At 37.3% G+C, this 27148-nt stretch overlaps 3 protein-coding genes across 3 annotated transcripts; all 3 read left to right on the forward strand.

The window, feature by feature from the left end:
* Nucleotides 1-1974: 1974 nt before the first annotated feature.
* mapk11 (mitogen-activated protein kinase 11) lies at nucleotides 1975-9127 on the forward strand. Its single transcript, XM_079624307.1, has 12 exons — nucleotides 1975-2252; nucleotides 5425-5554; nucleotides 5701-5759; nucleotides 5953-6064; nucleotides 6212-6241; nucleotides 6417-6464; nucleotides 6572-6686; nucleotides 6788-6859; nucleotides 7174-7253; nucleotides 7383-7461; nucleotides 7749-7922; nucleotides 8126-9127. The coding sequence occupies exons 1-12, from the start codon at nucleotides 2140-2142 to the stop codon at nucleotides 8197-8199; spliced, it is 1086 nt and encodes a 361-aa protein (XP_079480433.1). The 5' UTR covers nucleotides 1975-2139; the 3' UTR covers nucleotides 8200-9127.
* Nucleotides 9128-10032: 905 nt separating this feature from the next.
* On the forward strand, nucleotides 10033-16144 carry mapk12b (mitogen-activated protein kinase 12b). Its single transcript, XM_079624305.1, has 12 exons — nucleotides 10033-10281; nucleotides 11251-11380; nucleotides 11503-11561; nucleotides 11891-12002; nucleotides 12097-12126; nucleotides 12363-12410; nucleotides 12549-12663; nucleotides 12895-12966; nucleotides 13206-13285; nucleotides 13380-13458; nucleotides 14102-14275; nucleotides 14569-16144. The coding sequence occupies exons 1-12, from the start codon at nucleotides 10163-10165 to the stop codon at nucleotides 14643-14645; spliced, it is 1095 nt and encodes a 364-aa protein (XP_079480431.1). The 5' UTR covers nucleotides 10033-10162; the 3' UTR covers nucleotides 14646-16144.
* Nucleotides 16145-16357: 213 nt separating this feature from the next.
* LOC307004822 (hemagglutinin/amebocyte aggregation factor) lies at nucleotides 16358-17885 on the forward strand. The gene is made up of 5 exons (XM_079624324.1): nucleotides 16358-16422; nucleotides 16510-16588; nucleotides 16946-17134; nucleotides 17216-17368; nucleotides 17721-17885. Exons 1-5 carry the CDS (start codon nucleotides 16368-16370, stop codon nucleotides 17764-17766), a joined length of 522 nt encoding a protein of 173 aa, XP_079480450.1. The 5' UTR covers nucleotides 16358-16367; the 3' UTR covers nucleotides 17767-17885.
* The last annotated feature ends 9263 nt before the right edge of the window (nucleotides 17886-27148 follow it).

The raw sequence follows: 27148 nt of genomic DNA on the forward strand, positions 1-27148 counted from the left end.
GTTCAGGCTGTAGTGTCTTTGAACAAGAGGAAAGCAGTCCACGTCACTTTTCAAACAGACTAACTCAATCCTATGAAGAGGAAATCAAAGACGAACATCTAACCAGGTACCACCATATCATCAGTGTTTTCATTTGCATTCATGTGATGAGCTGTTTCAAATATTATTTTAATTATATTTTTTGTCTTCCATGTACACTGACAGTCTGTGATGTTTTAGAGTAATTTTACATAGTTATTGGCCATCATATGAAATTTTTAAAATAGATTGGTAACACTATATTTTACAGTGTCTTTTTAACGTTACGTCTTTATTAATAACAATAAATTAAACATCATAAACTAACCCTAAACCCAACCCTAATCTTAACCCTATAGTAAGTAGATGTTGTTAATTAATATTACTCAGTATTTAAATGTATAATTACACTGTAACAAGGAAACTTTAAAATAAAGTGTAACCAAAAAATTAGTATGTAAACATTGCATTTGTATGATACATTATTATTATTTAAAGTAGAAGATGGATCTTTCATGTTTTCATTCATGCTGATATTTAAGAACCACATTATCTAATGTGAAATATATATTTACAGCCGATATGTTGTGGTCTGTGCAACTCTTTCTGCTTCTGGGTAAGTAGACCAACATACTGACATTAAAAACATAGCCTCATACATTATTCTGTCTGATGACCAATAATATTTTCTGAATTAAGAGCTTATAGAAAAATTAATCTGCATCTGTGACTCTAATATGTACAGGCTGCACAACTGTCACTATCGGCAGTGACATCAGACTAGTGAATAGTTCAGAAGGGTGGATGCTTGCTGCCATGAGCAACTTCCCTTTATTTGTCAGGTCAGTATGTTATCGCCTTTTTCGTCTTTTGCATTATTGTGCTTTTGATCATAACTAGATGTGTGTACAGTTTTCATATTCTATGTTTTGTCCATCTTTAACTGAATGCTCAATGCAGGGTCAATTTTACATGTGCCTTAAAGAGTTAATGAAGCCAAAAATAACTCTTTTGTCATGTCTCATCAGGGATGAAACACTAGGCGGAGCTGTTTCCAAGTTTGGAGTCGGTTGCTGATGATCGCAGAAATTGAGTCATGATACATTGATAAGCAAATTTCGTTTTGATTGTAAACAGTTATAGTAAAATTCAGCCCTGTTTGGTGGTGTGCAGGTCATTTGCATTACAAAATAATAAATTTATCTGTTAGTTTTACCTCTTAAATCTTTAATAGTGCATGTAGTGATTTTAAATCTGCATAGCTGATGGGAAGCTGCCATATATTAAATATATTTTAGAATCTACGTAAAATTGTGAATCTTCATTATTTGTTTTGTCATAGTTTACACAGTTTATGATCTATAAGTGAACTTTATTAAAGTAAAAGATAGTTCTGTATGCCCATGAGTTTCTTATTTGAGATTATTGCTTATTTCTTTTTAAAGGTTTGTCATTCATGTGTTTTCTTTTCCTTTGTTACCCATTTAAATGTATTTAATTTCAGTAAGATTTCAGTGTTATGCATAATTCATAACTATTTAAATAATGTTTTTTAAATGTTTCAACATGTTTTCAAATGTTTTGATTATTTCGATCAACTGATAACAAATTATTTGCATTACAAAATGTCTGCATTTGCATTATAAATACTATATTTTCATACAATTGTAATAGTTTATATTGAGATGAAAGGTAATAAACCTTTATTTCAAAATAAATCTTGAGCAGTTTGATTTTGTATGTAAATAGCACAATTTGGTTAAGATTACTTTTTGAATGATATAGGCTATAGTATAGTGATGATATTTTGTAGAAGTAAACGATTAATTTTTAGATGTGTCGTCGTTATAATAGGCATATACAGTTGTTATTTTGTATTATTACTCTCTCTCTCTCCCTCCCTCTCTCTCTCTCTCTCTCTCTCTCTCTCTCACACACACACACACACACACACACACACACACACACACACGCATCACAGACGGTTCCTCCCATTTCTGGCAAGTAGATGAAGAGGAACTAAAGCCGGCTGCCTCCACACATAGGCATATCTCCCATGCGAATGCGTTAATATTTTTCCCGACAGTTTTGCAATAAAGAACGTCTTTTCAAACGGAAGATATGTCGACAAGACCGGGATTCTACCGGCAAGAACTAAACAAGACTGTCTGGGAGGTGCCAGAGCGATACCAGAATCTCACACCGGTTGGATCGGGGGCATATGGCTCCGTATGGTGAGTCCAGCAGGCGAGTTAACAAACACTACTATGAGTAAGGTTTGGCTAATGAATATTAACGACGCAACCGATGATTGGTTGAAACGACTCCAGACCGCTGTCGAAGGCGTGGTTCATGAATATTAGCTCTGGGCGCTCCAGGAAAGTTAGCAAGCAACGCCGGCGTGAAGAAATTAATATTCATTAGCTTAGCCTTCGTCATAGTAAGATTCGTAATTTAGCGTCCAAGAAGAGGAGAGGGTGAGGCAGGAATAAAGCCTGACAAAACAACATCCGGCATGCATCTTAAGAGAAAACAATCATCTTACTTTTTCCACAATGATAATTAACCACTGGCAGAGAAATATTGAAAATATATCTGTTAACAATGCTGTTTATATTTGATTATATTGTGATGAAGGCTGCTGCTCCTTTTGTTTACTGGCATGTGTCAATCATTCCTGGAGCTGTAATGTCTGCCTGACTTGATGTGGCGTGTCTGTAGATAAGTAAAAAAAATCATCTGAAGTGATGCATTATGTATCTGGCAGAACAAAAAGGCAGATCTGAAAGAAAACAGGTGTTCGCAGGTATTCACATCAGTTGCATTTATATACAGATTGAGCACATACTAAGGCTTCAGATTCTGTTTAGTTAGGTTGCATAAACAACCTTCCAACATGCCCGTCTGATATGACGATATTGCTCTAGTTAGACAACATGCTAGGCCTATTTGGTTCCGGTAAAGTGAGGCCATCGAGTTTTGCCGTGCCACACCCCCATCTGATGTCCATCTGAATGGGAAAACATCCAGATATTTCATCCTGCCATAATGCACTCATTCTGAGAGATCTACATTGCACTCTGTGTCATCTCAACTACAACACTAGAGCCCTCCAGCCTCCCTCGTGCTGCGACTGACTGAAACGGTTGCCATGGTGACGCAGCTTCTGGCTTCAGTATCTTCCCATTTTCACCATACTAATTGCAAATATTGTGAACATGTCAGTCAGTTAAGTTTATGCTCAAGTCAGCCATGTCATTTTAGAAGTTCCAACAATAGTTGCATACTCATCCGTATAATATGCTAAATTAAGTTTGCAAGTGAACATGTTTCTCTTCCTCTTCCCAACATTTTTTTGAAACAAAGTTTCACAATTGTTGTGTAATCAGGCATTGCCATTCCCGCTCAGCATTACATCTGCAAGCTACTGTTGCGACAGCTGATATATTATTATATTATATATTATCAGAGCTCAGTTATGGTGTCAAGATATTCTTCAATAGTTAAATGGCTTAAAGGGGCACAATATCACAAATATTTCACATATGAATACTGATCTATACAGCAAAATGTATCTACTAAACTTGCAATGAGTATATATCACATAAAGAGTTGCTTCATCTGGGTTTTTTTTAAGATGCAGGCTTTCAGGTCCTGTTTACTTCAGGCAGATGCTGAAATTAGGGTAGGCCTACTGAAATACATTGTGGTTGACAATGTTAAACGGAAGCTAACTAACAAATATAACAAACCTAAAGGCATCTGGAAGAAAAAAAAAATAGCAGAGGAGAAGATGCTTGAGGGCATCACATGGCATCCTGTTTCAGAAGCTATCACCAGTTTTTCTTCCTGTTTTTTAGGGAGATTTGCCAGCTCTGAAAAATGATGCGATGCAGCTCATTTCATTGTCAGTGTCAGTGATGCAGATGCCCCACAACATCCTGACACCACCTGAGACCTAATTATTTCATTATCGTATTAAAAGATGCACAACACTAACAAAGGATTTACACCGAGGATTTAATTGCTGCTGATTGGATCCCATGTCGACTTGAGGTTCAGCTATTTCCAACAGCCTGGGGATATGATTATAGAGACATTTCAGTGTATCATCTGACATGAGAGGCCTTGATTAAGCTATTGTTATGTATTTTATTAATAATAAGCCTCGTCCCATTGTGCTTTAATAAAGCATGCAAAACCAACAGTGCAATAGTCTTTTAGTCACAATATCCTAATTATACACCTTAAGCCTGATATGTTTGTAATCTCTTCATTTGAATAGATATTCAGAACGATGAACAACAATCCTGATTTAAATGTCTGTCATTTTATACCCCAAGAATATCTGTCTCACACACACTCCCACTAACGCTTTCTTACTCAAATGAGATGAGAATTTGCATTGTTCACGTTAAGCCTCCATCTATTGTGTGATTATTTGACTTCTTCACAGCAGAGCTGATTTATTTTAAAGGAAGGGGGCAGGGCAGACCTGGTGTGTGGAAGGGTTGAATCAAGGGATGGGAGCGTCCCAAATGGGGGTTGGGTGCTTTTGTCTTTAACAGAGTCAGAGACTTTAGTGTGGCCACTGGCCATCAAATACAATTATGAAATGAAATCAAAATACATAGCCTATATTGCACGATTCATTTGTAGATGCATGATTCTGTCTTTAAAAGAGACTTTAGTGTGGCACTAAAATAATAAAATAAATTAAAATAAAATATACATTGTATGATGCTGTTTTTAAAAGAGACTTTAGTGTGGCACTAAAATAATAATATAAATTAGATAAATAAAATAAAATACTAAAATTATGCATATTGTATGATTCATTTGTAGATAAAACTCAGGGACTGCATCTCGCATCTTGATTAATATTGAAGAATTCCATGAAGTTCTATAGACCTGCCAGATGTTTTGATTGATTTCATTTAATATGCTAAAGTACATTAAAAAATACTGAGTTGCAGCAGGAATTTTTACTTCCTTCACTGACGCAGTTACTTTTGCTTCCCTTTCACCTGATTTCTCAGCTTCCCTTCTGAAACATTAAAATAATTAGCATGTCTAATCAGCCTCAACTGATATGACTCTAGAGCCTCTGAAAGGTGAGACAAATGTCCATTTTATATACTCATTAATTACTTGTGAGTCTTGCACTCATGTAGAACATGTTTCTCTGGAGCATGTGGTTCAATAAAGAACATACGAGTGCTTTCATAAAGTGCCAGCTTAATAAGGGCCTCTGCTGTGAGGAAGTAATACCATCAAATTTAACAGGAACCCACAAGTCATGTTGTCATACCAAAAATCCTGTTATCATGGCAATTGTCTCAGCAAAAACATTAGTTCTAAATCTGATCAAATAATTGTAAAATAAAACTCTTTTTCATTCCTTAGCTCAGCATATGATGTGCGTCTTCGTCAGAAAGTGGCTGTTAAGAAGCTCTCCAGACCCTTCCAGTCCCTCATTCACAGCAGAAGAACGTACAGAGAACTGAGACTGCTCAAACACATGAAGCACGAGAATGTAAGTCCTCCGAAAACACATGCAAAAACGTAAATATATGGACAGAAAACAAATCCCAAATGTCCATTCCTGCAAACCACACCATTCTGAGATTCATAAGTCTAGCGCCACTTGTGTCACTCATGTGAAATGCTCTTGTCATCCAGGTTATTGGACTGCTGGATGTTTTCACCCCAGCAGCTTCTCTTGAAGAATTCAATGAGGTGTGAGTGTCTGCCCAGTGACAATTATCTGCATTTGAGAGCACATAAAATAGCGATCAGATGTCAGTGGAGCTAAAAAGGCCTATTTGATTTGATTAAAAGAAACCATCTGCACTTGCAGCTGACCAGTTATCAAACAACATACTTTTGCATTTGCAAGAAGAGTGATGATTTAAAAAGCCTCTGTCTCTCTAGCTATCTTGTGACCAACCTGATGGGAGCGGATCTCAACAACATTGTCAAATTTCAAAGACTGTCAGATGAACACGTACAGTTCCTCATCTATCAGCTTCTCCGGGGCCTTAAGGCAAGTGCATTTTGCTTTCTTTTTTCTCTCTCACAAACACACATGTAAACTGAAGCAAGCAGTTCTGAATTGCAGCATAAACTCTCTCTTTATCTCTGTCCTATCTTCTCATGGCTTGACTTTCCCCCCCTCCTCACAAACCTCCAGTACATCCATTCAGCTGGCCTGATCCACAGAGTGAGTACTTTACTTTACTCGTCCACAGCTTTTGTTTAGCGTCCACTTTACAGGCCGCTTGAATCTTTACAAAAAATCATGCCATAGTAATTGTATAATAGAAAATATTTGGGTTTAGTACGGTAGTTTTAACAATATGCAATGTCACAATTGTAATTTGTATGCATGTCTGCAGGACTTAAAGCCCAGCAATGTAGCGGTGAATGAAGATTGTGAACTCAGGGTGAGAAAAACTCCTCTTTTGATGCCTTTTCAGTCTACAAGCACCATGCTCCTGCATTACCACAATACATCTCCCTGGTTCTAATTTATTTTTATCAAAACGGTCAGATCCTGGATTTTGGATTAGCCAGACAGACAGATGACGAAATGACGGGTTACGTGGCGACTCGCTGGTATAGAGCACCCGAGATCATGCTCAACTGGATGCATTACAACCAGACAGGTAAAACTGGCTTAACCTAAAAACCCTTCGATCGATCGATTGATCGATAGGTAATGTTCTGTGCAGCTGGTTGATTGAGGACGATCATATCTGTTTTACAGTGGATATCTGGTCTGTTGGATGCATCATGGGTGAACTTCTGAAGGGGAAGGTTTTGTTTCCTGGCAACGATTGTATCCTTCGTTCATGAGAGCCACTTAAACCGTCTCTTAGTGTGTATGTGTGTGGTTTTTGAGTGAGTCTTGCTTCCTGTAAGGCAGGTGAGGAAAGCGCAGCCTAAGTGGTTCAAATTACATTAAAAGCTGACTGTAAGGAACTAGAAATCCGGTTCCTATTCCAGACTTCACTTTCAGTTGCAACTTGGGATGAAGACTTTTTTAGGCCTCGTTTCACTGTTAACGTCCTATGCATTCATAAAAATACATCTAGGTGGATCTAAATCAGGATATGATGCTAATCTGTATAATCTTTAACATAATTTCTTCAGATATTGATCAGTTAAAGAGAATCATGGAGATGGTAGGCACTCCCAGCCCTGACGTTTTGAAGAAGATTTCCTCCGAACATGTGAGAAGAGACCAATCGTTCGGTTATTGGTTTCATTTATAAATACTAACAATGCTTTCATGTTCTTGATGGATGATAGATGAACTGAAATTCAAAGCAGAGTCTAATTTTTTTGTATTATGCATCCAGGCTCAGAAGTACATCCAGTCTCTTCCACACATGCCCCAGCAGGACCTGGGGAAGATATTTAGGGGAGCAAATCCAATGGGTGAGACTAACACGTTATTTTACGATCAAGTCTGTAATAAAGTTTTTAAAAAAGTGGTTACACTTTATTTTAAGGTGACGTAGTAACATTGTACTTACTCAAATAAGTACTGAGTAATATTAATTAAGTGCATGTACTTACTATAGAGTTGTGGTTATGGTTAGGGTTTGATTTAGAGTTAGTTATCACTATAGTAAGTACATTTAGTAACGTGTAATTACGTCACCTTAAAATAAAATGATACCAAAAATGTGAATCACTAAGTTCTAATTGTTTTACCCCTTTAGCGGTTGATCTGCTGAAAAAAATGCTGGTATTAGACTGTGACGGGAGGATCTCAGCCAGTGAAGCACTGTGTCATCCATACTTTTCCCAATACCACGATCCTGAAGATGAACCGGAGGCCCCTCCGTACGATCAGACCCCTGAGAGCAAGGATCGCACACTGGAGGAGTGGAAGGGTGAGAGGGAGTCTTACATTACATGTTGCTACACTAAACACCGCCATGCTGAAGCAATTTGTTCATTCAGAAGATCAATGTAAACATGATCTGCTGAAATTGACACATTGTAATGTACAATCAACACAGTTTTTTAACTTGTTACTTCAATTTTAGAGCTGTACAGTGACAATGGAATTCAGTCTCTCTTTCTCCCTCCACAGAGCTGGTGTTTGAAGAAGTAAACAATTTCAAAGATCCTCCCAAAAAAAACGAAAGTCTTCAGGTTGAACAATAAAACTGAGCGGAACTACAATCCAGGAAGATACAAACCTCGCAACTGTCCGTCCTTCAAACATATGAACTACATGATTGATGGACATGAACAGACTGCAGTCCAACCAGAGACAATGACAATGTATTTCCAAGGCATGACACCCTTCCTGTATGTGGGCGTGAGTTCATACAACCATTTAATTTAGAGCAAAACATTACTGGTATTGTTGGAACATAAAAAAAGTATTAATATTACAAGGTGCATGTTGTGTGTGTGTGTGTGCAGAGTTGAGTGTTTTGAGTGTTTTTTATATTTGATGTGAGACAGGTGTCTATAGGTGAAAGCAGGGTATGGTGTCTTTCGTACAAGACCAAAATAAATTAAGCAAAAGGAGGAGAAGGCCACACTGGAGAAAAATATGTTTACAATATTGGACGGAGTGGGATGTCTGTCTTAAAAAGTTTATATATGCATCAGTGTACAAAAGTCTCTGCATAAAATCAAATCAGTTACACAATCTGTCTTAACTCATTTTGCATTTGCAAGGCTATTTGAATATAACATACCTCAAACGCATCATGTGTTTTCGCACTGATTCACATGTCAGGTAAAAATATTAATGAGTTGTTTTGTTTAAAAAAAAATAATATATGCTGTACAAACAATGTTTCAAACTGTCTGTCTATTCTCAAGTTATTTAAAGGGCCAGTAGGCAGTTTCATGTAATTTATGGTAATATATAATAGGCTTCCACATCCATGTTTTTCCTATAGTACAAGTCAGTTTTCAATACTGTATTCATTATACTGTATGTTTGGGTCAATCTCACAAAACCCGCCAAGAACTGTCAAGGGGTCATATTTCATCCCAAAATGAAAAAGAAAGAAGTAATACAATTTGCATAAAGAACATTATTTCTAGGATCATTAAAGATTTTTTTTATCTATTTATTTATTTTTGCATTAGTGACATTATCATATTAGAAACTGAGATAAATGTGCTTGATTGTCATGAAAACAGTGCACACAAAAAAAGCACATTTCTAAAGTGAAAAAACATGAAAATATTTTTATATAGGCTATATATATTCAATATATATACACAAATTCGGGAATTTTTAAATATAAATGAATTACACAATATTTGAAAAGCGTTTGGGTAAACGCAGCAAATGTTTACGCAGATTGAATGCATCTTGTTTTTTCAAAATAGGAAACTGCATTTCAGGAAGTGGTAAAACAAGTTGGCTTCACACTTATGGTTCTCAACATGTTTCGGAAGATCCTGAATGACAACAACATTGCTGTCATGAAACTAGTCATCATCATCTGAAGTTAAATGGGTAAAATGGGTGTGGATTCACGCATTTACAATTTGTGCAAATGACCATTATTAACAACTACCCTGCCTTCAGCACAGAACAGTGTATCAGTTCAAAATACAGCTACAGTAATACTTGGTACAAACGGAGTGTCACTTTTGCGATGTTGTTGTCCTGGTTAGGCTATGTGTCTTTAGCACTTTGCCCTCAATAACACTACCCTCCTCCTGGTCTCCTGCATGCCTTTTAATCAAAGTAAAAAAAACTGCCTTCAGCGGTTTCAGTGGGACTGGATGTCTTTCTCCCATTGTGAGTCCGACCAGTCACCAACACGTCCTCCCCCTCACCCACTCTCTTAATAAAAACTTTAACTCTTTTCCTGAAACCCATCACCGTCTTGGTTATTTTAAAACTAAAGGGGGGTCAGTTAAACCTCATTTACAAATCTGATAACATGCAGAAAAGCAGATTTACAACGTTCTAGAGTGGCTTCAGTGTGTCTCCAGTGCGTAATTGTGGAAACTTTGAACCGCCCCCAAAAAATCTGCCACTGCTCTACCGAGTTGCGTTCCGTTTGCGCTCTTCTGTGAGGACTTCTTAATTCTCGATTAAAAATGAGAACGTAAAAAGGGCAGAAAGATATACTTTCAACAACCTCCGAGAATGTCACTGCGAACCAGGGCAGGATTTTACCGCCAGGACATTAACAGAACCGTGTGGGACGTGCCGGAGAGATACAGAGATCTTATTCAGATAGGAACCGGAGCATACGGAACGGTCTGGTAAGTATTTAAAAGTTCATAATTCTTTAAAGTGTCCGAATGATTCAATTCAAGTAAGGGGTTCGGCTTTTAAAAAAAAATCTTTTTTTTTTTTTAGTTTTCGGAATTTAGTGCAAATATTCGTCTTACGCTATAAAGCTTTCTTAAAGATTGTGGTAGCATATTCTACCAATATTTTACAAATCCATAAATAATAACAATATTCTAATGCGTTCGAGCGGCGTATTGTTGCTATGGCTACTTCAGGCGAACGCGATTTCTGTTGCACTCCAACTTTTGTAGCTGCAGAAGGTTTTATGAAAATGCATAGATTTAACACCAACAAAACTTTTGTTTGGAGCCCCCAAACTCCCCATAAATCGAGCGTTTTTGTTTAATCATAGGCTGTTAAAATGACTTTACATGCTGAAAAAATGCAGTACTGACTGTAGAGAGGAGGATATTTCTAAAGGAAGCTGTGCAATGAACGAACGCTGATAGATTGGCCTTGTTTTTTTAATTATGTCATACAATTCCAACCGTTTTCTTTATTTTCCTGGCCTCGTGGCTTATCTGGGCGAAACTGTGAAACCTCTATAAACTTTTCTCTCTTTGCAAGACAAGAGGTCGCGTAACAAAGCCTCCCTGCTGATGCCATTGTCTGGGTTTAACAAGCAGAAGTTGCCGAATTAAAGACATTGTGTTGGTCTTCAGAAGGCTTTCCGCTTTAATAGATTCCTCACTTGTCCAAGTTGCTCAAGTTTTCAGATTGAGTAATGAACCTGTTGCGCACTACACTCAATCCACAACCTCTTTGCTGACCACATTTTAGGGTCCAGACGTAGACGTAGAAACATGACCACATAATGTCCATGGATGGAGTTTGCTTCACTGCACTTTAGTATTCTTCATTACATTTAGTAATCTTATGTAAAGTGTTATAAGAACATGTGTCAAGAACTGATCTTACTCATTTCAATCTATCCAAAGTTCCGCCATTGACCGTAAGACAGGAGTGCGTGTGGCCATCAAGAAACTCCACCGGCCGTTCCAGTCCAGACTGTTCGCCAAACGCGCTTACCGAGAGCTACGACTCCTCAAGCACATGAAACATGAGAATGTAGGTTAACTATTTCCCTTACCCCTGTTTTTGCTTCTATCTCTATGAGAGGTCAGATTTTTATATTCACTTTGTTGACGTTGTTCATGCTCCCTAATATCCTATTCTAACCAACTGGACAGGTTATTGGGCTTTTGGATGTCTTTACCTCGGAAATCTTGTTGGACAGATTTCAGGATTTGTGAGTCGATTCTTTTAAGTTCTAAAGTAGACATTATAAATGTAGCCTACTAGATTTTTACACTACACTCAGAGAGAAAAAAAAGGTACAAAAGTTCTCACCTTTGTGCCTAAAGAGTGCACCTCAAAGGTATTGGTACCAAAAGTACATATTAGTACCTAAATGGTATACATATTAAAACCTTATGTACCTTTTTATTTATTTATGAAAGTGCACCATTAACAATAATAACTAACATAATATAGATCATTACGTTTCTTAAAGTACTTATACGGTTCAGTCATTACAAACCTACAGCTGAACAGCAGGTAATGCCTTTTTTCTCTCAGTTACCTGGTGATGCCGTTTATGGGAACTGATCTGGGAAAGCTGATGAAAATGGAGAGACTATCCGAGGACAGGGTGCAGTTTCTGGTCTATCAGATACTGAGGGGTCTCAAGGTTAGACACAGACATACACACAATCACATTTGTGAAACACTCTTTATAGTTTTGAGGTAACTATAAATCTCTCTGTCTTGGTCTTTTCCCACAGTATATTCATTCAGCCGGGATCATTCACAGGGTATGTGACCTCTGAGAGTTTAATAAGATGCACAGAGGGGGTTGGGTGACCACTTCATTCAACCCTGACATTCATTCATCTTTTGTCCATCCCTTCTCTTTTCTCCTCTCTGAGATGATGTATTGATGTATTGATGTTTCTGTATATGTAATAAATAGGAGATATTTATTTTCTTATTAGATGTATTATTAGTCTTGTGTTTTTTGTAAATGTGTACTTTGGTTGTCGCTCCTCAGGATCTCAAACCAGGAAATCTGGCAGTGAACCAGGACTGTCAGCTGAAGGTATCAAACCAACTCGGTCTATGGTGCAATATAAATGAAGAATGTCTACATCAACTTTCCTCAAAAGCTGGAGTGTAAGATTACAAATATTGGTCCCCTCAAAAATCTTGAAATGTGTATAAAAAAAAATGTGTTCAGATCCTGGACTTTGGACTCGCACGTCAGGCAGATTCAGAAATGACGGGTTATGTGGTGACTCGTTGGTACAGAGCACCTGAGGTTATCCTCAACTGGATGCACTACTCACAAACAGGTGTAGTTATTACATCCCTAACCACTAGATGGCACTGTAGGTCATCACAATGGCACACTAGAGTCCTGGGCTGCATCCGAAATCGCATACTTCCCTACTATATAGTGGGCGAAAAACAGTGTGTGTGACAAAATAAAAGTCGGATTTCGGACGCAACACCCGTTCACTTTTGATAAGAGAGGTATATACTTTTATTGACTAATGTGATCAAACATTCTTTTTCTGTATTAGTTGATATCTGGTCAGTGGGCTGCATCATGGCGGAGATGTTTCTTGGAAGGCCACTTTTTAAAGGAAATGACCGTATCTTTTTCCTCATTATGTAACTGAAACAATTTCTGCTTCCACATAGTGTTTTGATGATTAGCCGAATGCTTTAACTTAATGGATTTTTTTTTTGTTTTTTCCCCATTTACAAACAACTGAATTCACATAGATTTCACCCAAAATGCTATCCACAATAGAGATTACACAGGTTTAACAGCAGAAAAGGGCTTGTACTGTCTCTATTCTTTCACTGAATCCTTGACATAGACTTGTAGACTTGGACCAGCTAAGAGAGATCATGAAAATCACAGGAACGCCAGCACCAGATTTTATAATGAAGCTACAAAGCCAAGATGTGAGTGTATTACAGATCAAAATAAACACTACATACATTTAGACATGGAAATGCACAAACAATGCTTTAAAAATTTTTTTATCAATCCATACAGGCCAAAAACTACATCAGAGGTCTACCTAAAGTACCAAAGAAAGACTTAAACACTTTTTTCTTCAAAGCCAGCACAGAGGGTAAGCTATTTCATTCCCTTGCTATGTTTCCATCTACCCTTTTTTGTGCTTATTCTGGGACATCGCATTAAAAAAACACTACATAGTTGTTGTTTTTTTGCACATTTTTAAGAATATGCACTCAGTGGCAGACAGTTGTTGAATCTGAGTGCATTAACTACAATGGAAATACATTTACAGAATAAATCCCTCAAAACACACACAAAAAAACTCACTTGACTTTGCCTCAACTAAGGTTGTGACTAAGTGGACCAATTTCATGGCACAGCATCTCAAATGTTGGTATGACCATTCTGAAATGTTTGGGTATAAGGACGTCCCAGAACTGTGACTGCGTTCCCAAACACCAGGTATCCGCCTTTGAATGCAAGATAACATTTGTCTGTGCGCTCTGAGAAGTCATTTATGATGTTGGAAAAAGAGCCACAGTGGCTTCCCCGATTACAGATATTTTGCTCCAATTTCCCAGGGACGATTTTGTTCTCCTGAACATAGGGGATGGGAAATGGTGCTTTTATGCGATATTCAGATTTTGCGTATATTGTACGTTTAATTTGCAACTTTGGATGGAAACATAGCTGGTCTTATGGGTGAATTGTAAGGTTTATCTAAGAGTTATTTGTCTAATGTGTGTGTTTTGCAGCGGTGAGTGCTCTGGAGCAGATGCTGGTTCTGGATCCAGAGAAACGTGTGAGCGCTGCAGAGGCGCTTGAGCTCCCCCTGTTTACTGAGTTCAGAGAACCTGAGGAAGAGACGGAGGCCCTGCCGTATGACCACTCCATGGACAACACAGAACTGCCTCTGGAGCAATGGAAACGTATGAGATAAAGTCTTGACAGTTAATAACTAAAATAAGAGAATTGCTGGGTTTCATTTATTTGCGTTGAGGTTAAGGAAAAATAATCCCAGCTAACAGAGAACGTTCTTAGAACTTTGGCTAATGTTCTGGCATGCTTCTCTCAAAGCTATGAACAAACGTTCTTCCAGTAATGTTAAGAGAATGTTTTTTCAAAGTTACCTGACGATTAATAATGTTCTCAAAATGTTAGCACAAAAATGTCATTTATACATTGTTCTGATTCATTGTCGTTTCTGTCTCTCACTTTGCAGGTCACACTTTTACAGAGATCCTATCATTCCAGCCCCCCGTCACAGAGATCAGAGACCCCAAAGAAACATCCCTCTGAGAGATATCGCAGATACACATATCTCACTGTCATCGATATGCATAAATGTGTGTGAGAGAGAGAGAGAGAGAGCAGAAAACAGAAAATGGAATGAATGACTTTGTAAGTAAATGTTAGAGTTTGTCACAATGTTGCTCAGCTTATAAGGTTGTGTGAATTATCTTTCTTAAACGCTTTGAATATGCAAAATCCATTTTACCTGCAACCAAAAGTACCCCAAAAACATTGTATTTGAGTGCTTAGCCTAATGATTTCAGTGTACTAGTAGACAATATATTTACTTCACCGATCACTTATTTAACTTATTAATGCAATAGTTCACACAGAATATGGCATGATTAGCACATCTAACACCACACTTCTTTTTTTTATTAATGAATAAATCCTTCTTAATGAATGTCTCATTATTTGTTATTAACAAAACTGATTATTTTTCAATAAATAATGTGAGGTAATATATGCTTCTCTCAGTGAAACAACCCTTAGCCTTTCCTGAGGAAACATACACAAGTTTAGCTTTTCAAATCAAGTACCCAACACAAAACTAAAAGAGTCACATTTGCTTTTCTGCTTATCTAAAATAGTAATATTTAATAGAGCTCTGCTTATCCATGTTTACCATTCTCCCACAGAAGATACAATGTTCTAATACTGGCTGATTAAAATGAACAAATCAACACAGTTATGCAAGTCGCTGAACTATGTAAAAGATGCTCCAGTTTCAATAACATAAGTTAAATTTGACCTGGCATAAATTGTAAGATATTTTGGAGCAGAAATGGCAGGGAGGTTTGTGCTTTGTAAACAAGCTTTGTATTTGCTCGACCACATTGCACCTATATTGTATTATGGATCTGAGATATGGGGCTTTGAGCCAGTGGAGTGTATTGAGAATGTTCAGTTATCTTTTTGTAAAAAAAACTCCTGTGTATCAGTACAAGTGTGAGCAATGTAGCTCTTATGGGCGATCTATGTAGATTTGTATTGTCTATATATGAAAAGATGTATCATGTACTGGATAAAATTAGTGTCTAAACATCGTTATCCAAGAAAATGGTACGATCACTGTTCCTGTTCAGATGCTCAGGTCATCATTTAGCTAGAAACAGGCAGATGGAGTAATACACCAGAGAGAATCTTTAAGTTAACTTTAATACATCTTGTGATAGAAGACGAGAATCATTTGTTGTATGATTGTTCCTTGTATGTGGATCTGTGTAAGAAATATTTGGGTGACTTCGCTCTTGTTAGTAATATTGGTATTGAACATGTTTGTGATTCGGAGTATGCATGGAGATTGGCACTGTATATTTACCATGGAATGAAGAAAAGAGCATCTGCCATGCTATTGTGATTCTGTGGAACAATGGGCCATGTATTCCCGAAATAAACTTGAGGTTTGTGCTTTATATATGTAAAACTCAAAATGAAATGGTGATCCTTTTTTAAAGATTTACTTTCTGCACTTTTATACTGGCTCTCAAGGATAAAGTGCTGACAAATAAAAACAACTAAAAATTTCTGCGAAGTAAAGATTATTTTTAAGGACAGCAGGTCTGTTCCTGAGAAATCACCCTAAAAAAGGTCAAATCAGTGCCACCTGTCCAAACATGACTGGATCCCACTTGTTAAGCAACAAACTGACCTTACGTGACCAAAAGTCCTGAGGTCTTTATAAAAGCTGTAGGTTTGTCTTAGGTTATCTTGTAATTTGACAACACCATGAGGAGAACGGCTTTATTTCTACTGCTGACGGGTCTCTTGGCCAATGGGCAAGGTGAGAAACTTTAAGAAAGACTGTTTGTTTTTATAAATCAATATATTAGCTTGACGTTAAGTGTTTGGTCTGAATCAAACTCTACAGAGTTACTCTGGGAAAACAGCTATGATCAGCCAGTAGATTTTAAGTGCCCTGCAGGAAAGTCAATATCCTACATAAAGAGGTGAGTAGAAAGCAGATTGTACTTCGGAATAGATTGTGTAAAAATATTACTAAATTAAGTCAAAATATCGTGGGCCACTGTGGTCCACAACAATACAGATTAATGAATAATTACACTAAAATCATGGATGTTATTGGCCATAAAATATAATTTATATATCATTTATTAAGTTTGTAACCCCAGAAAAAGTGGGCAAAACATTAAACTGTAAGGATTAAAAGCATCATATTTGGTTTGGAAAGGAATAAGAGTCAATATTTCATTTCAATAGTAACATTGTCATAATGAAATATAAATATTATAATGATGTTATAATTCATTTGTCCCTCACTGTTTCCGTGCCTAATGAAATCGAAGCCAACATAGTAATACACAAGAGGACAGAATCTGGGAGTTTGGCTGTAAAGACACCTTTAGCTCTGCTTCAGACTGTTTCTTGTCACCTTACGCCAATGATTTTGACCAACCGCTAAACTTTGAGTGTCCACCACACCACATCATTACAGGAATGAGCAGCTACCACGACAACAGGAAAGAGGACAGACGGTGAGCTCTGATTTTGGACTGGTTTTGACTTTTTGCACGAGTTCTCCTGAGCTGATGTCATTAATAAAATGTTCCACACAGGTGGCAGTTTCACTGCTGTAGAAGTAACGGCCACTGTACTGCTTCCTGCGAGTGGACTACTTATGTGAACTGGTTTGATGAGGCCTTCCACTGGACCGTGCCAAACCAAAACTACCTAGTGGGTGCTCAAAGCTATCATTCAAATAGACAAGAGTAAGTACACCTCCTCAAAATAATACAACAAGAATATTGTTAATGTTAAGTAAGGAGAAATAGTGATTATCAATAAATAAACCTCAACCGGAAGTACCTGAAAGAGTTTATTTTACATTAATGGCCGGCTAGCTGAGTATTATGAGGCTACTTATCAAATAAATACAAGGTCAATTGAAATGACTGTGGTCATTGTATAGTGCAATCTTCTCTTTTTTCCTTTCTTAAATATTCGGTTAATTCAAAAATTGATAAAAGTTTTAAGCAGACGGTGTAAAGGGTGGTGGAAATATGATGTGTGAAACTGCATATTTCAATACTTAAAGGGATTTTTGTCTGAATGTTTTTTCAGAGACCGGCGCTGGATGTACAAGTATTGTGCCAAAGTGCAATGCTGAGACTCTCACAAATCCCTCCAAATGCAAATACACTTAAATCTGAAATAAAGTCACGATGGAAAGATAATGTCATTATTGACCAACACATTTAAGAATAAAAATGATTCTAAGACTGCAAATACGCAAGTGTCATTTTTTGCAATTATCAATAAAATTGTGAGTCACAGTAAAGAATCCAAAATGTACCTGATGAGTGATGCTCAATCCTGATGAAACAGTTTTGCCCCTGGATCCAGAGAATTCAGCACTGGTGGGAGACTAGAGAGGAACATTAGGAGACACTGTGAGGAACAATAATTGCTTTTTGATCTGAAGAAAAGTTTCAATAAGAAATTAACACAAAAATAAAAAATAGTTGTCAAGTGTTTTAAGTTGGTCTTTTCACCAAAAAACACATTGTTTTCACAAAAACAAAGTGTGAGCATGTTTTTTCAACGCTAAACATAGCTAAATGACAAGTCACGAAAGAACCATATCAACAGTCTGCATTTTTCAATAAGTGTGTAGTGGTACAATCCATAGGATCTGAAATGTTGTCATGAATTTACAGCAATTTAAATATGGCATATGGCACACTGAAAAAAAAGAAGAAAAAAAGGAGAAAAAAAAACATACACCTGACACATCTGGGGAGTATTATGCTATTAAAAAGGTTTTTTTTTCTTTGTTCATATTTTATCTTGCATTGGGAAAGTGAGTAAGAACTGCCACTATGGTCCCTCATATAAAAAAAAGAAGAAGAAAAAGAAAAAAAGATTCATTTTCATTGGAGTGCAGTACACAAGTGTTTACACTATTCAGGACAGTAAGGACCCTGGATCATTACACATTTGAACACTGATGATTTCACATTCTCATTGTACAACATCACTTCAGGTATTTATGAACAACAGCAGAACTGATATCTCTAATTATATATATTTTTATGTTATTTAAATAATTTGCTGGTTACATATACGAGCAACATTTCAGCCCTAATACATTAATTATAAATGTTAGTTCGATTATATTTATTACCTGCTAGCTAGGGATGTATGTTTACGCTGAAATACACCGTCAAATATTATTATGATATTATGTAGCCCCGCCCCTTTTCGGTGCTGCGCTAGTTGTGTTCTGTCTCCAACAGCATGAGGGTAAGATTTTACGGATTTATAAATGAACCGCTCGTTTTAAAACCTTCCCGGTCTACTGACAATTGTTATGACACCCGCTTCAAACATTACAGGCTCATGATAACTTTCTTTAACTCTACAATTAGTAAATCCCATAGACAGTAGGCCTATAAGCTAAATCCACTTCACTAAAGACGTCACTTCCTTACATCTACAAATAATAGCCGTTGAAATTGTCTATTAAGTGGCCGACTACCGGATCAGTGCCCTGGCTGAACTCGGGAGCTTATTGAGAGGCACCATATCCTCGCGTTATGACTGACATTATTTGATAAACATTTAGGGCCTAGTAGCCTACCGTAGTCGGGCTCTGCTACTGTCTGATGTCAGAGCGCGTTTTCAACAAGTTTTCAAGTTCAAGGTTCAAGTCGAACAAGCCTGAAGCTTCCAATCTTTTTCCGAAGCAATCAGAGAAGAGCTTAAAATATTCAAGAGGCTTCATTTCTCCATCCATAGACCTAGTTACATCTATTCAGTTCAAATAAGGTGTTGAAATCACTTTTTTTAAAAAGAGAGAAAGTTGTCTAAACTCTTACCCAGCTTTGAACCCGTTATGCTTATTTAGTGAATCCTCTAAAGCTAGTAGCCTAGGCCTAACGGCAGTCAAAGGTTTGCAGGTGTGCGCAAATCACGTCACGATAATAAACGCATCCACTGCATCACGTGATGTTTATCTGCTGGGAGACGAAGCAGGTAACGCATCACGTGATGTAGCTACTGGATGTGTTTTTTGCAGTAGGCTACTAGGCAAGCCTAGTGTAATAACGTGTAGCTTATAGTAAATAATAATACATTGTTGTTAGAGAGAGAGAAATATTCAGTCTTTAGAGATTTTAATTAACAAAAGTAAATATTTAATTAACAAAAGAACTTCAAAGAAAATAGCTAAAATTGTATGTTTTTCACAAATATTGTACTAATTAGCAGGATATAACTTCATAAGTGCATATACATTAAAAAAACATCAGCGACATTACATATGCTCATGCACATGTTTTAGAAAGTAAGTTAGACATCTGGCTACTTTTAATTAACAAAAAAACTGACAAAAATGTAAAATCATAAACGTTTTAAATTTGAATGTTAAATTAGAGTTTAAGACTATAAAATAAACTGTCACCAATATTCCATTAACATGCAAATGAGGTTCACACCCATCTACCTGCTTCTCTGATTTGACCAAAAGTAACAGTACTGTAATAAACATGCCATTTGAGCATTTGCCTAAATCAGGCGTTAAGCTAACTTTCCTTTCATGAAATGTACATTTAGGTGTATTTTTGAAATTTCAAAGAATTTCTCAATTTATGAATTAATAAAAAGGGGGTAAATGTAGGCTAGTAACATCATTTTAAACACTGTCACATTCTAAACTTCAATCCCTGATTAATGAGAAGTTACTGATCAGATAATTTTATAAGCTCAAAACTGACCCAGAAATACAAAAGGTGTAGGCCGATATGTTTTTGTTTTTTTTATACAGTGAGGGTTATTCAAAGTGAAGTCAAAACTAATTTCCAAACAGAGATTAATTATATTATACTACCTACGACCACAAAGTGGCAGTACAGACCAAGTTTGTATTGAAACAAAGAGAGTCACATCATATACTGGTGACCAACTGCTAAAACACTCCTCTCTACTGTAATCATTTTATCACCTGCATTGTTGCAACCTGCATGCCCTCCTTGCTTTACTTTCTCATTCTCTCTCTGTTTTTTCTCCCTCTCCCTTGAGTCTTTTCATCTGACCTTGGCTGGAACTTAATATTTAGCTTGTAAAAGTCACATGAGCCGAGGAAACAAACTAACAAGCCCACTGTGTTATTGTGTGGAGTTGAGGAAGCAGGTTGCAGAATGCCACAGATGGTCTTGGTGATGTATGTCTAGCAGGTGGAACGTGGGATAGACGGGGCTGGTTCATGGCCACTGTGCGCACACACACACACACACACACACACACACACACACACACACACGTTTGTCATTGTGACCGGATGCATTATAAAAAGGAACATCCGCAGAGACAGAAACTCTCATGCATTATTCCTACATTACAAACGTCATTCAAAAGAGATCATTCTGGCAATATTGTGCTTTCAATCGCTGCAATTCCTGTGCATTTTGTGCAAAATGAAATTCTGCTCTTTCTGTCTGGTGTGTGTATTCGGTTCCCATGCCTCTGCTTGTCTTTCACACGTCTCAGATATCGAGCAAAAAGTGAAACATCTCTCATTGTCAAGGTCTCATGGGGGATAGGGGGAGGTGTTAGACAGGGAAGAAAGAGAGGAGAAACAGAAAAATAAAGAGGAGAATAAAGGAATAGATGCCAGGGAGGGAGGGCGGAAGGAGAGAGCGATAGAGAGAGGGAGAGTGTGTCCCTGCCAGGACTCACGTAGACCCACAGCTGCAGAGCCTTTCTGATCCCAGTACCTCCCTTCGCCCCTCCGTCACACGAGTGTGTGTGTGTGTGAGAGAGAGAGAGAGCACCCTTCTATTTGTAGGTCAAGCTGTTTAAATAACCTGATTGTCTGGGAGGCACCACACGAACTTTGCATCCAACATGTATGCGTGTGTGTGTGTGTGTGTGTGTGTGTGCTGCTTCTCATACAGTATATATATACACACCAGCTGAGAATAGACAGACATCTATTACACACATGCATGTAGAGCAGTGTCTTGTATGACATCAGCCTATCTCTAGCTGTGCTGAGTTGCTTATTTGATTAATGCCTAATTCTCATTGGTTGCTGCTTTGCTCTTTTCATTACTGGATTATGGTGATTGGTCACTGGTTTGCTTTGTTGATGAATGGCTAGATCTTATTGGTTGCAGCTTTAAATCTGTTAGATTGTCATTGCTGAAATGCAACTATACCCGTATAAAGAAGCAAGCTACAAAGTGTAATGTAAGAAATGTAATCATTAGTGATCATTATAAAAAAATATTTGACCACAGAATGACCACCAATTTGAATTAAGGGGATAGCTCGCCCCCCAAAAAAAGAAAATTCTGTCATCATTTTCTCACCCTCATGTCATTCCAAACCTATAAGACTTTGGTTAATCTTTCGAAACACAAGTTAAAACATTTGACATGAAACCTGAGAGGTTTCTGTCCCTCAGGATATTCGAAGATCCAAAAAGGTCATAAAGGCTTTGTTAAATGAATCCATTTGAATTGATCAGTTTAAAAGAAGACTTGTTTGGAGATGCAATTGCTTTATCCACCTTTTTTTCCTGACTTCCCATTAATTATCCACAATAGGTAAATAACTATAAGAATAACAAAGTGCAGTAAACAGTAAAACTATTTGCACTACAAACCAGTGTGTTTATGAATATGATGATAAATGAAAATAATATAATATGAAATACCAGTTTGCAATATCAACCACCATAACGGGCTGTTTTTGTACGGCTAAAGTAACACTGGAAGCCTATAGAGTTACAAATTTTGTATTTATTTTGTCATATTTCATTTGTGTTTTGATGATAAACCGCAGTCTTATGGGTTTGGAATAGCATGAGGGTGAGTGATGTATATTTTAATATCCTCACACGTCTGTTAACTGAAACCAAGTATTATTTGTGCACACTAACACTAATTAGGATGCAGCACAAACAAGCTCCATTATGCCTGACTGTGCGATCGGCAATCCTGTAAGATCATTACAAATCACACCGTACAACATGTAGACAGCACGATGATGCTTTGTTGCATTATTATTACCATTGAATCGTAGGCTACGATGCAAGTTAGTATAGAAGAATACGTCATCAGCATGCGTTATAACAAATAAAGAGCAAGATGAATCACACCTGTGGTTATTGTGATTTTTACAGTGTGTGTGCTGAAAAAAAAGAGAAAGTGAAAAAGGAGATTTCATGTTGCATTTCTATTGGCTATAGTCCGTAGACTCGGTAGGTTGCAGCAGCAAACACACTGTGAATGATCATGCTACATTTTTGACATTATAAAATTATCGCAGTTGTCACGGTGGCAAGACCGTGACAACAGCCGTCTTTGAATCTCTGTACGACACAGGACCACCGTTTAGGAGCTACAACCACAGAAATCGCCACGATTGATCGTCTTTCATCTTGGGCAGCCCAAAACTGTACGATGTGTACCAGACATAAGCCAACTTGGGTGTGATAGCTGGAACAGAAACAGTCTGGTAAAGTCATCTGGATACTGGTCAGATGCATTAGAACATTCTGTGATCAGACCTCAGCAAATGCATTGGTCTCCTGCCACCTTATGATCTATTACACAGAGACGTGAAACACCGCAAAGTCATGATTTTAGAGCAATAAAAGACAGCTGAGAAAGTTCAACAACACTCATTAGTGTTAAAGCATTCCTCGTTCGTTATAGCATCTGCTGAATGACCAAACAATAGCCAATGTGGCAGCAGCTTAAACTTCTGAAATCTGAAAGCACTCGCTGACTGAAGAGAAGCCTTTTTTTAGACTGGGTCATAATTTCAAGGTTTCCTAAGAGGAGCCGTATAACATCATCTTGGCAGACGCTGATGCCAGCTGGCTGTCTGGGAACTGGTGATTCTGACATTGATAGGCTCTTACAACAGTCGGGCATCTGATTTGACACATTGTTTCAAAAGATGAGGAGTATCTGTGAGAAGAGAAGATTCATTTAGACACCTGTAATTGACTTGCAATCTGATGGCACATGGTGCTCATGAATCTTCTCAACAAAGGGGATATTTTCACTCTTTAAAAAAGACTCTTTAGACATTGAATGACTGAATCAGAGTTATCGCAGTTTTTCATATTTTTATATATATATATTAAGATATATACGATTTTTTTCATGTGTTTGAAAGAAGTCTCTTATGTTCACATACACTGCATTTATTCAGTGATCAAAAATACAGTAAAAAACAATATTGTGAAATATTATTACGATTTAAAATATTTGGTTATATTTTAAAATGTAATTTATTCCTGTGATTTCCTCATTACTCCAGTCTTCAGTGTCACATTATCCTTCAGAAATAATTTTAATATGCTGATTTGCTGCTCAAGAAACACTTATTATATCAATCATGTTATTATCAAATATTTGCTGCTTACTGTTTTTGTGGAGTCCGCGATACACTATACCATTCCAAAGTTAGGGGTAAGTATAATGCATTTTTAAATATATTAAAATAGAAAACCGTTATTTTTGGTTGTTGTAATAATACAATTGTACTGTTTTACTGTAAATTATTCTGTAAATTTACAAGTACAATCAACTTGGATGTTTAAGTCATTTCAACCTAAATTACATTAAACTGAAACTACACAGAATTTTTTTTGTTGCATCTTGTATAACTTGTATAAAATGAGTTAATGAGTTACATTTTGAGAGTTAGATTTTGATGAGTTAAATCTATGTAAAAAATGACTATTCCAAGTATATTTACAAATATAAATAAATAATCACAATGTATGTAACACCTATTATTATTATTAAATGAACAAATTATCACACTTATTGTACTTTGTTGCAGCTTGGATTCTTAACCACTGTTTACCACTTTAGTTACCGGTAATAAACCTGATATGAGGGAACTTGTCATTGGTTTAAGGATTTAATGATCACCTGTGTGAAGAAACTGTGAGAAACTCTGTTTACAGAAAGCCACACACCTTCAGTATTACATTTCTCTCAGACAGAAGATTTTCTGAATGAATCTGCAGCATAGCTCGGCTATGTTGACCCAGCTTTGCTGTGTTTCTCACTGGTTCCCGTAGCGACAGCAGACATGGCAAGCTGCACGTTACCACGGCGTTGAGCTCAGCCAACCACTGAGGCAGAGCGCCAGACAGTCAGCTGACTAGAGAGAGAGAGAGAGAGAGAGAGAGAGAGTCTATGAAAGGATATGCTTGAGAGTTGTAAATGGGCCAATTGGGAAAGAGAGAGAGTGAACGAAAGACTTTGTAAGGACGTGTTATGTAGTCTGCAGCCAAAAAGCAGAAATGGACTTGAATTGAAAGAAAGAAACTGAGAGGGCGACTTTGAAAGGGTGTGGAAAAAGAGCAAGTCAGAGTTCATACAATGCACATAATGACAGTATTTTTGTCCATCATTTAGCAAATCCAGCGTGACTAAAATGACTGTACAGTGCGATATATAGATGATTGATTATATAAGACCTCTTAGTTGACATGAAATTCTTATGAGAAGTACAGTGTGTATGTCTATTGCAGTTTAGCATGTCACGTATTGATCGCTAAAAGCAAAAGAAAGTCACATAAACTTTAACCTAAAATCTTGAGTCCATCACCTACCCTTATCTGTATCTATATGATTGCTGCTTTTCTGCCTCACACTTTCTGTTTCAGCACAGCTGACATTCATATAGGAACTGGTGGGATATTCATATTTCTGTGCTGATTTTAATGGAAAATCTGTATAATCTGGATTCAATCAGTAAAAAAGCTGATATAATAATATTAGTCTTACTGGTAGCTAAACGTATTATTAAATTAGCAGAAATACATATAAAATAAAATAAGCACCCGGGGGATGCGCAGATCTTTTGGAATGATGCTGTTCAGATTCTGTGGAATTCTGCGGAACTTTTCTTTGGAATTCTGCGGGCACAGATTCCACGTGCACCTGCTACCAAGAACGTTAACTATTAAAAAAAATAATAATCTAAATGTAAAACTATAACGATAACCGCACAGAGAAACGGTGTCGTTGGAATCACTTTCACGATTTTTTCCCACATGATTACCGATAAAACATTGACAGCCAATCAGAATCCATCCTGCTATAAAGAGCTTAAGCGGCAGACGACACGACTGCAGTGTTATAATAAACAGAACGATATTGTGCATTGCTGTGGACGCTATCATTATAGTTATCGTTCTTAGTGTAAACAGGCCTTAGTACCCTCAGATGATTTCACAATGATGGTAATATCATTCCTCCGTTCTCTCAAAACTCTCACAGCTCGTGTTATCACTCCAGAAGACAAGATGAAGACCCAATGTTTCACATTTGCTGTGGTGAAATGAAACAGTTTAAAAGGCCTTGATTGATCCTCCTACCTGTTCCACCCAGAATTCACTTCCAATTCTTTGGAAATCCTCAGAGATACCAGATAACCCACATCTGTAACTCAAATATACAGATACCAGCACGTTACATGTACGTGTATGTGACGGTTTGATTAATGGCAGCTGTTAGTTAGACAGTAAGTCATCCCAGTTGCACTGAATTAAGGCTAATAACAGAGAACAATGTGTATATCTACCACTCCTCGTTTAGACTTCAGAAGCTTTAGAAATAAGAAACACAACCTCCTTTGTCTTCTGTGAATGTGCGTATGTCAACACCCACGCTGGGATGACAGCTTTTGGCTTGTCTGCGTGTTTAATATAAATGTTTATGTTGGAAAATTGGGGGATCTGCTCAGAATCTCCCAGGAAAACCTGCGGGAGAAGGGAGTGGTTGAAGGCATTAATCGTATTAATGTTTATACTCAACTATTTCAGGTCCTGTCTTGCAAAAACCTACTGTAAATATGAATTATTTGCCTACTGTTGCCTATCATGGCCACGTGAGAAAGAGGGAGAGAAATCTTTTCTGACGCTCAGCCAGAATAGTCCGGGAGGTGGCGAGGGTGCGTTTAAATAAATCTTGAGTTTTCAATGCCGCTCAAGCAGCTTGTGATCACTCTTATCCCTTTATGTGAACGGTAAAGGTGAAAGGATGTTCTATAAAGGCCAGTATCTGCTGACTGGTCTGGTCGCTCTTTAAATAGCCCACTATGTCCTACTCACCATGTGCACAATTATGTGTTTTTAAAACCTCGACACAACACTTTCACTGTCCCTGTGACCTCACCAGATGACACACACCTGTCAAACTCAAGTGTTAAAGTCGAGGAGCACATGATCTACATCAGAGATATTCTGCTTTCTAATCAGTAAAGGACATGCAGGTCAAGGTTGTAGGAGAGGTGACATTCTTGACAAGAGGACAGTGAAGGCAAGCAACTCTTCATGTCCGTTTCTGGACGTGTAAACCCGTCCAGGTCTAAAAGAGATTTTTATATTATGTCTAGTCTAGCCCACCAGGGTTATTATCATTGACTAAAACAAAACAAAAAACTAACTGAAATAAAGCTGAAATAAAAGAAAATCTTTTTTTATATTATTTATATTTGTATAGAAAAAACTTTTC

The sequence above is a fragment of the Phoxinus phoxinus genome (genome assembly GCF_949152265.1).
Source record: "Phoxinus phoxinus genome assembly, chromosome: 9".
In the NCBI taxonomy this organism is placed as follows: Eukaryota; Metazoa; Chordata; class Actinopteri; order Cypriniformes; family Leuciscidae; genus Phoxinus; species Phoxinus phoxinus.